The sequence below is a fragment of the Anabrus simplex genome, chromosome 8, assembly GCF_040414725.1.
Source record: "Anabrus simplex isolate iqAnaSimp1 chromosome 8, ASM4041472v1, whole genome shotgun sequence".
Taxonomy (NCBI): Eukaryota; Metazoa; Arthropoda; class Insecta; order Orthoptera; family Tettigoniidae; genus Anabrus; species Anabrus simplex.
The window spans coordinates 157,895,385-157,908,940 of NC_090272.1; the positions used below are offsets into that span (position 1 = coordinate 157,895,385).

A 13,556-nucleotide genomic window follows, 5' to 3' on the forward strand; every position below is an offset into this window, starting at 1 on the left:
ACGGATGCGATTGAAATCCCCGACCAGGTCGTGAATCGAACCCGGGACCATCTCAACCGAAGGCCTGAACGCAGATCATTCAACCAAGGAATCAGACAGTTTGAGAATACTGCTATATCTTCATAATGATAGATAGAGATGCTGATTCTCAAGCACAACCAACAGACGACACATCGACCAGGCGGACCTAATAGTGCCGTGATCTGAATTATTAGCAAACTCTCTTTCTTTCATGCTAATCCGTTTACCCTTCAGGGTTGAATTTTCCCTCGGACTCAGTGAGGGATCCCACCTCTATCGCCTCAAGGGCAGTGTCCTGAATGTGAGATGTTGTGGGGGAGAGGGTGATCCACCTGGACAGGAGGAACAAAATCTAGCCCAGGCGGCCTCACCTGCTCCGCTGAACAGGGGCCTTGTGGGGGTTGGGAAGATCGGACGGCATAGACAAAGAAACGGAAAGGAAGCGGCCGTGGCCTTAAGTTAGGTACCATCCCGGCATTTGCCTGGACGAGAAGTGGGAAACCACGGAAAACCACTTCGATGATGGCTGACGTGGGAATCGAACCCCTCCTCTACTTAGTTGATCTCCCGAGGTTGAGTGGACCCCGTTCCAGTCCCTGTACCACTTTCCAAATTTCACTACACTACAGAGACGAACTACTTGTTCTTAATCACCATTAAATGGGAACCCACTGGTTTTATTAGAATTCGATCCCGCTCAAGAGGCGGGAGCCTAACCAGCCGGCGGAACCAACAACAATCACAACAAATATAGACGTGCCTACTTGTCTAACCGAGGATGAGATGTGGGAGACAGAGGAAGTTGAAGCACACCGAGAAGCCAAGAATAACGAGAGTAGCTCTGTTATCACAGATGTTCGCCACACGGTCTCTTTCTTAGAACACATATTGTGAGAGAGGTGTCATACTATTTATAGGACCAGTATTCAGTGTCAGCCACTGCTTCTCTGCCAAACGGTTCCACTTGGAAACAAACATCATTCTTTTAAACGTAGGCTACTTCTTTCATGAAAGACTGAATTAATAATAGGTCAGGGGTCAATACACTGGCTTAAGATATTTTTCAGTTTTGTAATCAGTATTAGCTCTTCTTTCGAAATCTACGAGCAATGGGTTTGTTTTCTTCTGCAGCATACCTAAATGTTGAGGTGGTAATTCTTCCTCTGTGGGTAAGTGATAGTGTCGTCCTTCGGATACCAAGATCGCGGATTCAAATCAGGCAGAGGTAGTCGATGTTTAAAAAAAAAATAAGCCCGTTTGACACTCCATGTCGTACGATGCCGGCATGTAAAAGATCTCTGGCGACACATTTGGTGTTTATCCGACACAGTGAATTTACAACTCATCTTTTTCCTTCCATGTAGAAGAGTAAAGTAGAATGGTGAAATTGACTCGCAGACAACTTAAATGACGTCATACAAAAATGTTTTGACAGGGTGGCTGAGGTCATACGTATTATCATTATTATTAGCTGAGGTCATACGTATTATCATTATTATTAGCTGAGGCCATACGTATTATTATCATTATTATTAGCTGAGGCCATACGTATTATTATAATTAATATTAGCTGAGGCCATACGTATTATTATCATTATTATTAGCTGAGGTCATACGTATTATTATAATTATTATTAGCTGAGGTCATACGTAATATTATCATTATTAATAGCTGAGGCCATACGTATTATTATCATTATTATTAGCCGAGGCCATACGTATTATTATTATTATTATTATTAGCTGAGACCATACGTATTATTATCATTATTATTAGCTGAGGCCATACGTATTATTATTATTATTATTATTATTATTATTATTATTATTATTATTATTATTATTATTATTATTATTAGACAGAATGTTGTTATACTTATTCCAAAGAAAGCAGGTGTTGACAAGTGTGAAAACTACCGCACCATTAGTTTAGTGTCTTAAGCTTGCAAAATTTTAACTCGTATTATTTACAGAAGGAAGGAAAGTCAAGATGAATCTGAGTTGGGAGAAAATCAGTTTGGCTTCAGGAGCAATGTAGGAACACGTGAAGCAATCCTGAGTTTATGCCTGATCTTGGAGGCTCGAATTGAGAAAAACAAAACCACGTACATGGCATTCGTAAATCTCGTAACTTTAGAGCCTGCTTAAGGGGGCCCAGACAGTCTTCCCCCGCAAAAATAAATGATTAAATACATTTTTACCTGAATGTCATTCTGCAATATAAAGGTGATATCGCGATATTTTTGTGAGAAATATCAATTTTACAATTCGTAAGTAGAGGAATTATCGTGTGGTAGAATTTAAGCTGCAATTATTATTGTATTGAATTCAGCACATACATCTCTCATAACACGAGCTGTAAAGAAAGTCGCCTGCAGTTGATTACAAATATATTAGTAGTAGAAAACTCAATCATAGTCTCAAGACTTATGCATGACATTTTATTTGTTTATAGCTCTTTACTTTTATTGTTTCTTCCGTGCGACGTTCATTTTAGAAAATAGAACGTGTAAAGAACTATGTACGAAATATATAACCTTATGCAGACTTTGTGAATTCAGCTTTGGAACATCAAATATATCAGTGAAACCATTAATACCCTTGCATCCCAGGAAGCACATCACATTGTCTAGTTTCATTAGAATCTGATGTGAATACAGTTGAAGCTCTACAAATATATATTGCAATTTGCTTTACGTCGCACTGACACAGATAGGTCTTATGGCGACGATGGGATAAGAAAGGCCTAGGAATGGGAAGGAAGCGGCCGTGGCCTTAATTAAGGTACAGCCCCAGCATTTTCCTAGTGTGAAAATGGAAAACCACGGAAAACCATATTCAGGGCTGCCGACAGTGGGATTCGAACCCACCATCTGCCGATTACTGGATACCGGCCGCACTTAAGCGACTGCAGCTATCGAGCTCGGTGCTCTACACATATAAAAGCAAAACATAGAAGCATATAATTATCTACACTGTACTTCAATCCTATAAAATATTTAAATTAAAAACATAATCCATTTATTAGATTTGTAATTTCACAATATTTCTCTTTACATATATAAAGTCAACTCATGTCCTCATCCCGAGGTAGTGCAGCTCTTTGCAGGCACACCCCAAATAAAGGCGAGATGCATGTACCATTTTAACCACATACCAGCCCTCCTGCCATTCTTAAATTTCTAGTAGTACCGGGAATCGAACCCGGGCCCCCGAAGACGTCAGCCAATAACACTAACCGTTACGCGACGGAGGTGGACTCTATCCATATATAAAAGATACACTAAAGATTTGCTTGTATCTTTTGCAGTAAAATTGATGTGTGTTTATTGATTGGTTTTACACATTTTCTTTGACGAGGCCCGATTTTGTTTCTTGCAGGCGGGCCCGTATAATATTTGTTACGCCCCTGGATTTAGAAAGGACATTCTTATTCTTCTCTTTACATTCCAGGGTCGGTTTTTTCCTCGGACTCAGCGAGGGATCTCACCTCTACCGTCTCAAGGGCAGTGTCCTGGAGTTTCAGACTCTGGGTCGGGGATACAACTGGGGAGGATGACCAGTACCTCGCCCAGGCGGCCTCACCTGCTATGCTGAACAGGGGCCTTGTGGGGGGGATGGGAAGATTGGAAGGTATAGACAAGGAAGAGGGAAGGAAGCGGCCGTGGCCTTAAGTTAGGTACCATCCAGGCATTTGCCTGGAGGAGAATTGGGAAACCACGGAAAATCACTTCGAGGATGGCTGAGGTGGGAATCGAACCCACCTCTACTCAGTCGACCTCCAGAGGCTGAGCGGACCCCGTTCCAGCCCTCGTACCACTTTTCAAATTTCGTGACAGAGCCGGGAATAGAACTGGGCCCCCGAGGACGGCAGCTAATCACGCTAACCACTACACCACAGAGGTGGACAGAAAAGACATTCGATAATGTTAACTGGACCAAGCTAATTGAGATTGTGAAGGTGATCGGTGATCGGGTTCATATACCGAGGAAAAATGATTATCTACAATCTGTACAAAACTCATTCTACCGTGATAAGAACCGAAGGTTATGAAAATGAAGCAGCAATCCAGAATAGAGTGAGGCATGGCAGCTGTTTGTTCCAACTCCTTTTCAAGGCGGTAAAGGAAATCAAGGAGGAATTTGGAAAAGGAATCACTATACAAGGAGAGGAAATCAACTGATGTATGGTATGGACACAGTCTTGGAGAAGAAGTACAAGATGCAGTCGAACGAAGTCAGGTGATGCAGATGAATATTGTTACTTGTGTAGTAGAATAACCAATGATGGCAAAGGTAAGGAGGACATAAAATGCAGACTAGTACAAGCAAGAAAGGTCTTTCGTGAGAAAAGAAATTTGCTCACTTCGAACATTGGGATAGGATTTAGAGAGATATTTTTAAGACTTTCGTCTGGAACGTGGCATTACATGGTGAAACATGGATGATAACTAGCTCAGAAAGAAAGAATGATGATGATGATGATGCTTGTTGTTTAAAGGGGCCTAACATCGAAGGTCATCGGGCCCCCCACCCAGAAAGAAAGAAAATGGAAGATTTTGAAATGTGTTATTACGGAATAATGCAGGAGGTGCGATGGATAGATTGAATTACGAATGAAAAGGTACTAAATCGAATCTGTGAGAGAAGAACTACAGTATTTGGTGATTAATGACCAGAAGAACAGATAGAATGATAGTTCATATCTCAAGACACCCAGGACTTGTTCAGTTGGTTTTTGAGGGAAGTGTATGTGGTAAAAACAGTAGGGGTAGACCAAGGCATGATGACAGGCAGACTCATTGGCTGAATGGTAAGCGTCGAGGCCTTCGGTTCAGAGGCCCGCGGGTTCGATTCCCCGTCGGGTCGGGCATTTTAATCGTGTTTGATTAATTCTCTGACTTGGGGACTGGGGACTGGGTGTTTGTGTTCGTTCCAACACTTTCCTCTTCATATTTAGACAACACACTACACTACCAACCACCACAGAAATACGCAATAGTGATTACATCCTTCCATATAAGGTTGGCGTCAGGAAGGGCACGCGGGCGTAAAACAGGACCAAATCCAAATGTGCGACGCAGTTCGCACCCGCGACCCCACAGGTGTGGGAAAAGCGGTAGAAGAAGCAGAAGAAGAATATTAGAGTAGATGTAGGATGTAGTAGTTATGTTGAAATGAAATGGTTAACACAGATTGGATGGGGATGAGAGCTGCATCAAACCAGTCTGTGGACTGATGACCCAAATAACAACAGCCCTATTTATTATTATTATTATTATTATTATTATTATTATTATTATCATCATCATCTATAGATCATGAACATTTAACTATGCAAAGGCCTATTCTTATGAACAATGCAAGAGTAAACATGGTCAGAGAAGTTTCTGAATTGGAACTTGTTCCAGATTTTCTCAGTCTTCGAGTGAAGTTCCACAGATCCTGTTTACGGCAGATTATGGCATCAATTATTTCTGGGTTCTGCGTCATCAACTGTCTATAAGCCTCAAAATATTTATCTTGATATAATCAAACTGTCCACACTTTACAACAAAATTACGTTAGTGGTGAGTCAATAAATGCATGGTGTTGTGCCAAGTGACACATAGATAATGCGCCTACTCAAGAATTCAGAATCCCAAACAAAATACGTCATCGAAAATAAAACTGGCTCTCGTCTGTATTTCAAAGCGTCATTTCATATAGCCTATGTAAAGCTTGACGGTTTTACGTTGAAATTTTGTTCTGTCATGTGACAGATAGACGATCTATAACTTATTTTAATTGACACGTGTCACGCTTTCATGCAATAGGAATGTATCATCACAACATAGCCAATACATGCCATCAGAATAATTTATTAGACATATATATACTGTATATATATGAATAAATATTTCTTGTGACTTTGTGGTGTGTTCAAATTAGGAATGCTATATCAAGAACAAGGCAGAAAGACTGAGTAAACAGTGAAACTACAGTTAAGGAAAACTAAAGAGGTGGATGAGAATGGGAATTCTGAGCGAGTAATATATTTTCTGTAAGTTGTGAATAATTTCTTTCCTTTTGTGTAAACTAGATGTTTTCTTCTTCTGGTGCCTTCTCCTTACGGACCGTTGGTGACTATCGTTGTGTAATTACACTGAATGGCCAAAAGTCATGGAAAGACACTGAATATGATATTAATAACGAGTTGCTCCTCCACCAGTCCTCAAAACGGCAGCAGTACGGCGAGGCATCGACTGTATAAGGTGCTGGAATCCTTCTGGAGGGATCTAGAACCACGCATCTTGGACTGCTACCCACAATAGGTCTTGCGTAACTGGTGAGGGGTTCATGGAGCGCACACCGGCATCGATAGCATCCAATAAATGCTCGATTGGAGTAAGATCAGGGGATCTGGAGGGCCAATCCATGGTCGTAACTTCAGTGGAGTGCTCCTCCAACCACCTGAATGCCACCACAGAGCGGTATCAAGGCGCTTTGTCCTATTGAAACATGGCATCTCCATCAGGGTACTCTAGGGCCAGAAAGGGTTGCAGATGGTCTGAAAGAATGCTCACATAACGTGCACTTGCCAGTGCTCCCTGCAGCCGGACAATGGGGCCTAATTGCGACCACGAGAACGTTGCCCAGGGCAGAACTGAGCTACCTCCCGCCTGGACACAACCTTGTTGACACGCAGGATCCATAGCTTCAAGGGGCATACGCCGCACTCTCACACGCCTATCAGTTCTTTACAATTGGAACCGGGAGATTTTGGAGATGTCGGTAGCCTCGAATATAGTTTACTGTTGTTTCCCATTTCCTCATCTGACAAATGGAGGGGTTGCACTTTAATTAAGGGCACGGCCGCCAGTCCTAGAACTTCCTACCCCTGGAGTAATTTAAACCTTTAGATCCTGGTGCGAGGTTAAAAAAATGAGCTACCAAAAAATAAACTATGTGGGCTGAGTGTGTCGGACATTCTGAAGCCGTGTTGGTGGATTCGATCCCTACTAATCTAGTTCAGTAGTTGCTCACCAGCTGAATGACAGGAAAAGCTTTTTTAGAAGCAGGTATTCTCTGCAAACCCCCACCCAAATTGAATGCATGTAAATAAAGGCCAGCCTTAAAGTAGTTTCAGTGTTGATTGAAATTATTCTTTATACAGTGTGGAAGTCAAATGCAACGTCACAGTAATGTCTGTAATACACTACGTATCATATCATTTTGCGGATTCATTCCGCGTCTTTGCTGTCATATTAATATTAGGCCTACTTGTCAAGAAGGAGCCCTTTCTGTTTCAGTGTCAACTCACTTAATACAACTTATAGTTTTTCAGTCTGTGGAAAACACGAAATGTAACTTTCTGACACACCTGTAAAAATGTACAGTTTAATTATATAGAATATAATTTTAGGCCCATATAGTTATAATTGCCCGTATATAATTCAGTGATGTTATATAGTGTTAGATTTCGTGTTTTCGAGAGATTGAAAAAACTGTGTTTCATATTAATGTTAGACTGGCTCTTTTAATGAGAACTAAATAAATTATTTTTTTCTTTTAAACTTCACTACACAGTAAACTTAAACTAACCGCTCTGCTCGAAAGAAAATCTCGGGATGAAATTACTGAGGGTTGAATGTGATATTTGCAATGAGTAAGGGACAAGGGAAGGCTTAAAATATATCATTCCTTCACTTTTGACTAAGACTGGTAAAGAAGAGCATTCAGAATCTCTCACGATGATCTGGAAAAGAAATGCACTGCGACTTAAAACTCGTCTTAGCCAGACATAAACTCTACTTGGTTTTCATGTCAACCAACCAGCCAACCAACCAACCAAGCGTAAACATGCAGCTATCCGTTGCAGTTTAGAAAGGAGTTTCAGCTTTCAGGCCAAGGCAAACAGAATCCAACAATACAACTGTGGACTCTTTTAAACCCTCTTCGTATTAGTACCCCCGCCAGCCTTATTGGCAGAAAGAAGATTACTAAGTTGCAATTGGGGATGTGGAATAAAAAGTTAACAACGTGCGCAAAAAATTTGTATTGAATTATTTATACATTTATTTATAAATTTATAAATAAGTGAAGTGATATATCATTAACTTCAATCCAGCGGCTGCCACTGGTCCAGTGCTGATAAAAAGACACTCACATTCTCCAATCTCGTGTAGGTAGATTTTTCTGTACGGCTGTAAAACCTGGATGTTGAAGATGAGACAAATAGATAGAATTGAAACATTCGAGAGGTGGGTTTGGAAGAGAATGGAGAAAATAAAATGGGAGGATAGACTGAAGAACAGTACAGTACTGGAAAAATCAAGGAACAAAGAACTCTCCCAAACCTTATTAGAAAGAGGACAGCGAACTGGATGGAACATAATTATATTGAAAGGGAAAGGACTTCTAACAGCATTATTTGAACATAGAGTGGAAGGGGGAAAACAAACTAGGTGAAAAGGGGAAGATACAAGATTACCAAACAGTTGGCCTGGGACAAGAGCAGATGGAGATAGGTATGGTGTCAAGAGCCTACTAATAGGGAGAACAATTGATGATGATGATGATGATGACGATGAAAGTTACTGGCACGTTGATGAACTTTAATGGGACAAAACCAGCTCTGCGGGGATCTCCGAAAAACGTAAAAGTAGTTCCTCTCTTCAATAATTCCTGTGATGATGAGTTTCTCTGGGTTATCCTATCCACGTCAGGCTACACGGCAAAAAATAAAAAATAAAAAATAAAATAAAAGGAGGATACATTTGTATGTGTATATATATTATCGACTGCTGATTTTTAAGTTAAGCTCCCCCAGAATAAAAGTATTTGCGCAGAATGCTGTCCGAGGTATACGATTTTCTCCAACAATCTGAAGAGTCCATGTTTCTTCCGCGTAAATTAATACCGAAAAAATATAGATCTAACTATCTTCATTTTCATTTTTATAGTGATAGAAAATCCTTTCATAAATTAGATAATTGCGTCATAGTGTGCTTAGCTATAGCAGTAGTTAGTACGCTATAAAGTCTGAAATGTTATTTTGTTAAACAAAATCATTTTGGGCCTAACTGTTCGGTGCATTATAGTTTACATTTTAACTAGGTAAGATTATCTTAATAAAGGCTGAAATGGGAAGTAATAAATCCACAACGATACTATTATTAACAAATGGCGCAATCTATCAAAATAACTTCATAAATTACCTCCGGGTTCTTTCAAGAAAATGTGAATTATTCCTATAGATAAAGCTCAACAATTTTGTTATTGCAAAAGATTACAGAGTTGGATGGATAAGGTAGATAGATAGACAGATAGACAGATATATAAATATATAGATTGAGAGAGATGACGTGCGAGTCGACTGCTGAAACGTTGTTCGGATCAGCACTTCAACATTTCTCCTCACTAGATGTGTTCTTCTGTACTCTGGAGTAGGCCAAATGGCTCTTGGTACTCAGCATGTAAACTATAACTTCTTGGATTATAACTATGGTCCTTTCTGACAGCGGATCCTTCATCACAGATTTAGGTGCAGATTTATTACAATTCACTAAATTTGGTCTTGACTGTGTAAGTGAGAGGGACATAACTAATACCTTGAAGGCTCTCAATGAGATTATCTTTGCAGTCTAACTAAAATACCTAACGTCTCATTTACAGGGCGAGTTACTAGGCGAGACTCCATCTTACGAAACGTATTTCTGAAGGCATTATATCATGCCATTTGAAAGCGAATCCCATACTCAATATTTTCAAAGTTACATCTGTTTGATGAATTGAGATTTCCACTTCCGGAGGTGCATATGGTCCTGAGGTTCACTCAGCCTACACCAAAAATGAGTACCAGGTTAATTTATGGGGGCAAAGGCGGCCGGCCTTTACTCTTTACTCTTTACTCTTTGTTTTGCTTTATATCAATTTGAAATTTGTTTGTACTTCCCCAGTTTGAGTTGTAAGAAAAAATAATGAGGGTTCCGCATGAACATACACTATCCAACAGAATTCACATAGCTAAACGACACGGTGTTGATGACCACAATAACTGCGGCCCATACTATTAAAAGCACAACAAGGGTGATACCATTAACGTAGATATATTACACGTAGTATCACTTTACGCTAATTATAGACGAAATCTGGTGGGAAATTAACAAAGGGAAACTAAAATGTTTATTGTAGCAATAACTCACTTTTGAAGTGAGGTGATACTGACGAAATAATCGTTTTGAGGCTCTTGTCTAAAATATGTTTCTAACACTCCAAAAAGCAAGTAACACTTTGGATCTTGATGTTATTTTTCATTTCTAAAAAAAATACAGTAGTTTGTCGTAATGGAACTAACCAAATGTTCTGATGCATTTTATGTGATTTAATTTCATTGTCTTGACTTTCCTATCTTTTCCTTTCCGACCTCCAGGTCTATACATTTTATACTTAATAGTGATGCTCATTATTACAGTGTTTTGTTTTTATATTATGATCTCTAAGTTCTATTTTTCTTTCCTTTTCAGGAAGATCTTCACCCAGAACAGGTTGCCGGTAAGTTTTCCCTTTTTAAGTTACATTTAAACTTGTAAAATTGTTCTTAATCCGTAAAAAGAATGAACGTTTCAATTTAGAGGGCAGAATTCTCTATATTTGGCATTTATATAGATCAGGCTATCATGTTTTCCTTCTTCTAGAAATTGCGAGATCTTACTAGTGGGCCAACCTAGTAATGTGAATACCCTAGCTGTTTGAGAGGGCAAAAATAAAATTAGGTTAACAATTGCATTGTATACAGGCTATCCTTGCCTGCTGCCATTTTTTGATGGATGCAGTACTTTTGTATCCATCTCTTGGCACAGGCCAGAGTAAAGTGTAGCTTTCACCGAAGTCCCAGTCTCATCCATGGCTGTGACAATATGGAAGCTGCTGGGGTATGGGTGGTGCTGAGTAATGACATTCAGAGCATGACTAGTGCATCTGAGTGTTATGAAAGGTGTTGCTCATAGGGTCAGTCGTGCTGCAATAGTACTTTCTGATCCAGTGAGGAAAGCAATGGCAAACTACCTCACTCCTTGTCTTGCCTAGTACGCCTCATTTTGGTGCTGCTATTGGTTTTTGCGGTTTTCTTATAACCGCATAACCTTTGGTGGTGCTATTTGAGGATCCAACCAGCCTCTGGGCTGATGACCGAACAGACAGACAGACAGACAGACAGACAGACAGACAGACAGACAGACAGACAGACAGACAGACAGACAGACAGACAGACAGACAGACAGACAGACAGACAGACAGACAGACAGAGGCTATCCTTGAAAAAGATTCCAATATTTACAGAGGAAACTGCTCGCAACAAACCAAGCAAAAATGGACCTATGAAAACTGGTCGCTTTGGCGTTATGGTTCTCTACCACTATTATTGATAATCACTACGTTGCAAAAATTTACGGAGGGTCGTATGCAACGAAAGACGGAAATACGTTCCAGCCTAAACTAGGGCGTTTTGTTGTGGTCTTATTATGTAGGTGGGACATAATCTTGCACTCTGAGCACTTTGTCATGAGACAAATATGAAACCATTGTGCGTAGGAAACTGATACAGTAAATCGTGTGTGTGCATGTGTACTGTATCAAGTAAGAACGAAACACTGTAGTCAACGTACAGCTCTCGCAGTCAGATAGGTTAGTTTGCTCAAATGGCGCATGTTTGGTTATGACACTGCGCTACTGTAAGGTGGAAGGCTGCATTGCAATGGGTGGCGGTCACATGTTGTGAAGAGTAGATCAAAGACATGGCGATCATTTGGACCGTAACTCCGCAGATATTGGGTTTGCGACCAATGTTTATAGCAACTTTCTTCCTTCATTTGTTGCGTGCTGCCTCCTCCGTAAATATTGGAAATATTTTCAACAACACTCTGTATACAGTACCGTGTATAATGTGCAAAATAAAACAATACTACTGATGAGTACTAGAAAAGGAATCACAATATATTCACTTTCCCACCGAAAACGTTGTATGAATAGTAGTGGGTGGTGACAAATTTAAATTTATTGCTATTTTTTTTAGCAAATTTAAGGTCTTTAAAACAACACTAAAATAATAATAATTTTTAATTATTATTAATGAATCGTTAGCTATAGTCCGACTCCTTAGCTGAATGGTCAACGTTGAGACCTTCAGTTCAGAGGGTACCGGGTTCTATTCCCGGCCAGGTCGAGGATTTTAATCGCGCCTGATTAATTCTTCTGGCTCGGGGACTGGGTGTTAATGTTTGTCCCAACTCTTTCCTATTCATATTCATACAACACGCTACACTACCAACCACCACAGAAACACGCAATAGTGGTTACATCCTTCCATATAGGGTTGGTGTCAAGAAGGGCATCTGGCTGTACAACAAGGCCAAATCCACATGTGTGACACAGTTCGCACCCGCGGCCCCACAGATGTGGGAAGAGCAGTAAAAAAAAAGAAAAAGAATGAATCGTTAGCTATGATGGTGCATTGTATCAACCTTCAAGGGGATCTGTAATAGGATTTTTAATAGGCCTAGACTCTTACCCGTATCCGCAGCAGGTCTCCAAGGTGAAGAGCCTCTAGTCGATAGACTAATGTGGGTAATGGAAGTCGGCAAATTGGATCCGCAACTTCGGGATAAGGGACAGGTTCTCAGGATCGACGCGAGTCAAAATTGGTAGGGAAGAAAGTCTCCTGATACGGGTCATTACTAGTCAGATTCTCGTAAAATATATTGCGATGGAAATCTGTTCTCCTGTACGCTAAAATGTCCGTATTAATTTTATTAATATAAAATTTAGAATTACGGTATTTATTCATCACAATATCATATTAATTTATTTTCTTTACTATGTGAGGAGTCCTTAATGACCACAAAATATTATTCAAAAGACAACCATACACATTTTATTCGATTTGAGCTTTTAAAATTCGGTTTCTTGTGTAAAAATGGTCATTTTATAGAAATTACTTTGAAACAAGATCAGATTATTTTAATTAGTACAAGAATTTGAATATGTTCTGAATTTTATAATTTAAACGTGAAGTTTTAATATAAAGTACTTTATGGTAAGACTGAATGTTAAGAAGTTTATGGAGAGTGACCAATTTTCGTATCCCGGTATATTCTCAATTTTTCTGTTTGATTTAATCAAAAAGGCAGAGTACTTTTCAGTACTGATTTTTTATAAATAAAAAGTGTTCATAATAACTTCCCAATCAACACTACTTTATAGAAATAAATAATTATTAAATTTTATGCTGGAGTATGTTTAACCATACCATATGAAAACCTGGTTATGCTATGGCCAAAACTCTTGTTGCCAAATTCATTTATGCTCTTGCTAACATATCATGATTTTGATCCTTAAGCTTAAGCAGAAGAAAAGACGCTGTTGTTACTATAAATATCCGCCCATCCGCATTATAGATATTTATGTGCATTAATCTAATGTAAGACGGGCAATATTAACCAAGAAATACATTAACGCAAATTCACCCCCTCCTCCGGACTCAGAACCATTACTGT

General features: G+C 39.6%; 1 protein-coding gene across 1 annotated transcript in view; it reads left to right on the forward strand.

Moving 5' to 3' along the window:
• The window catches only part of LOC136879234 (troponin C, isoallergen Bla g 6.0101), a 56,020-nt gene that overhangs the window by 25,959 nt on the left and 16,505 nt on the right, over positions 1-13,556 (forward strand). Inside the window, exon 2 of the mRNA XM_067153042.2 lies at positions 10,530-10,557. Coding sequence (XP_067009143.1) covers positions 10,530-10,557 — 28 coding nt within the window. The remainder of the gene's footprint in view (positions 1-10,529; positions 10,558-13,556) is intronic.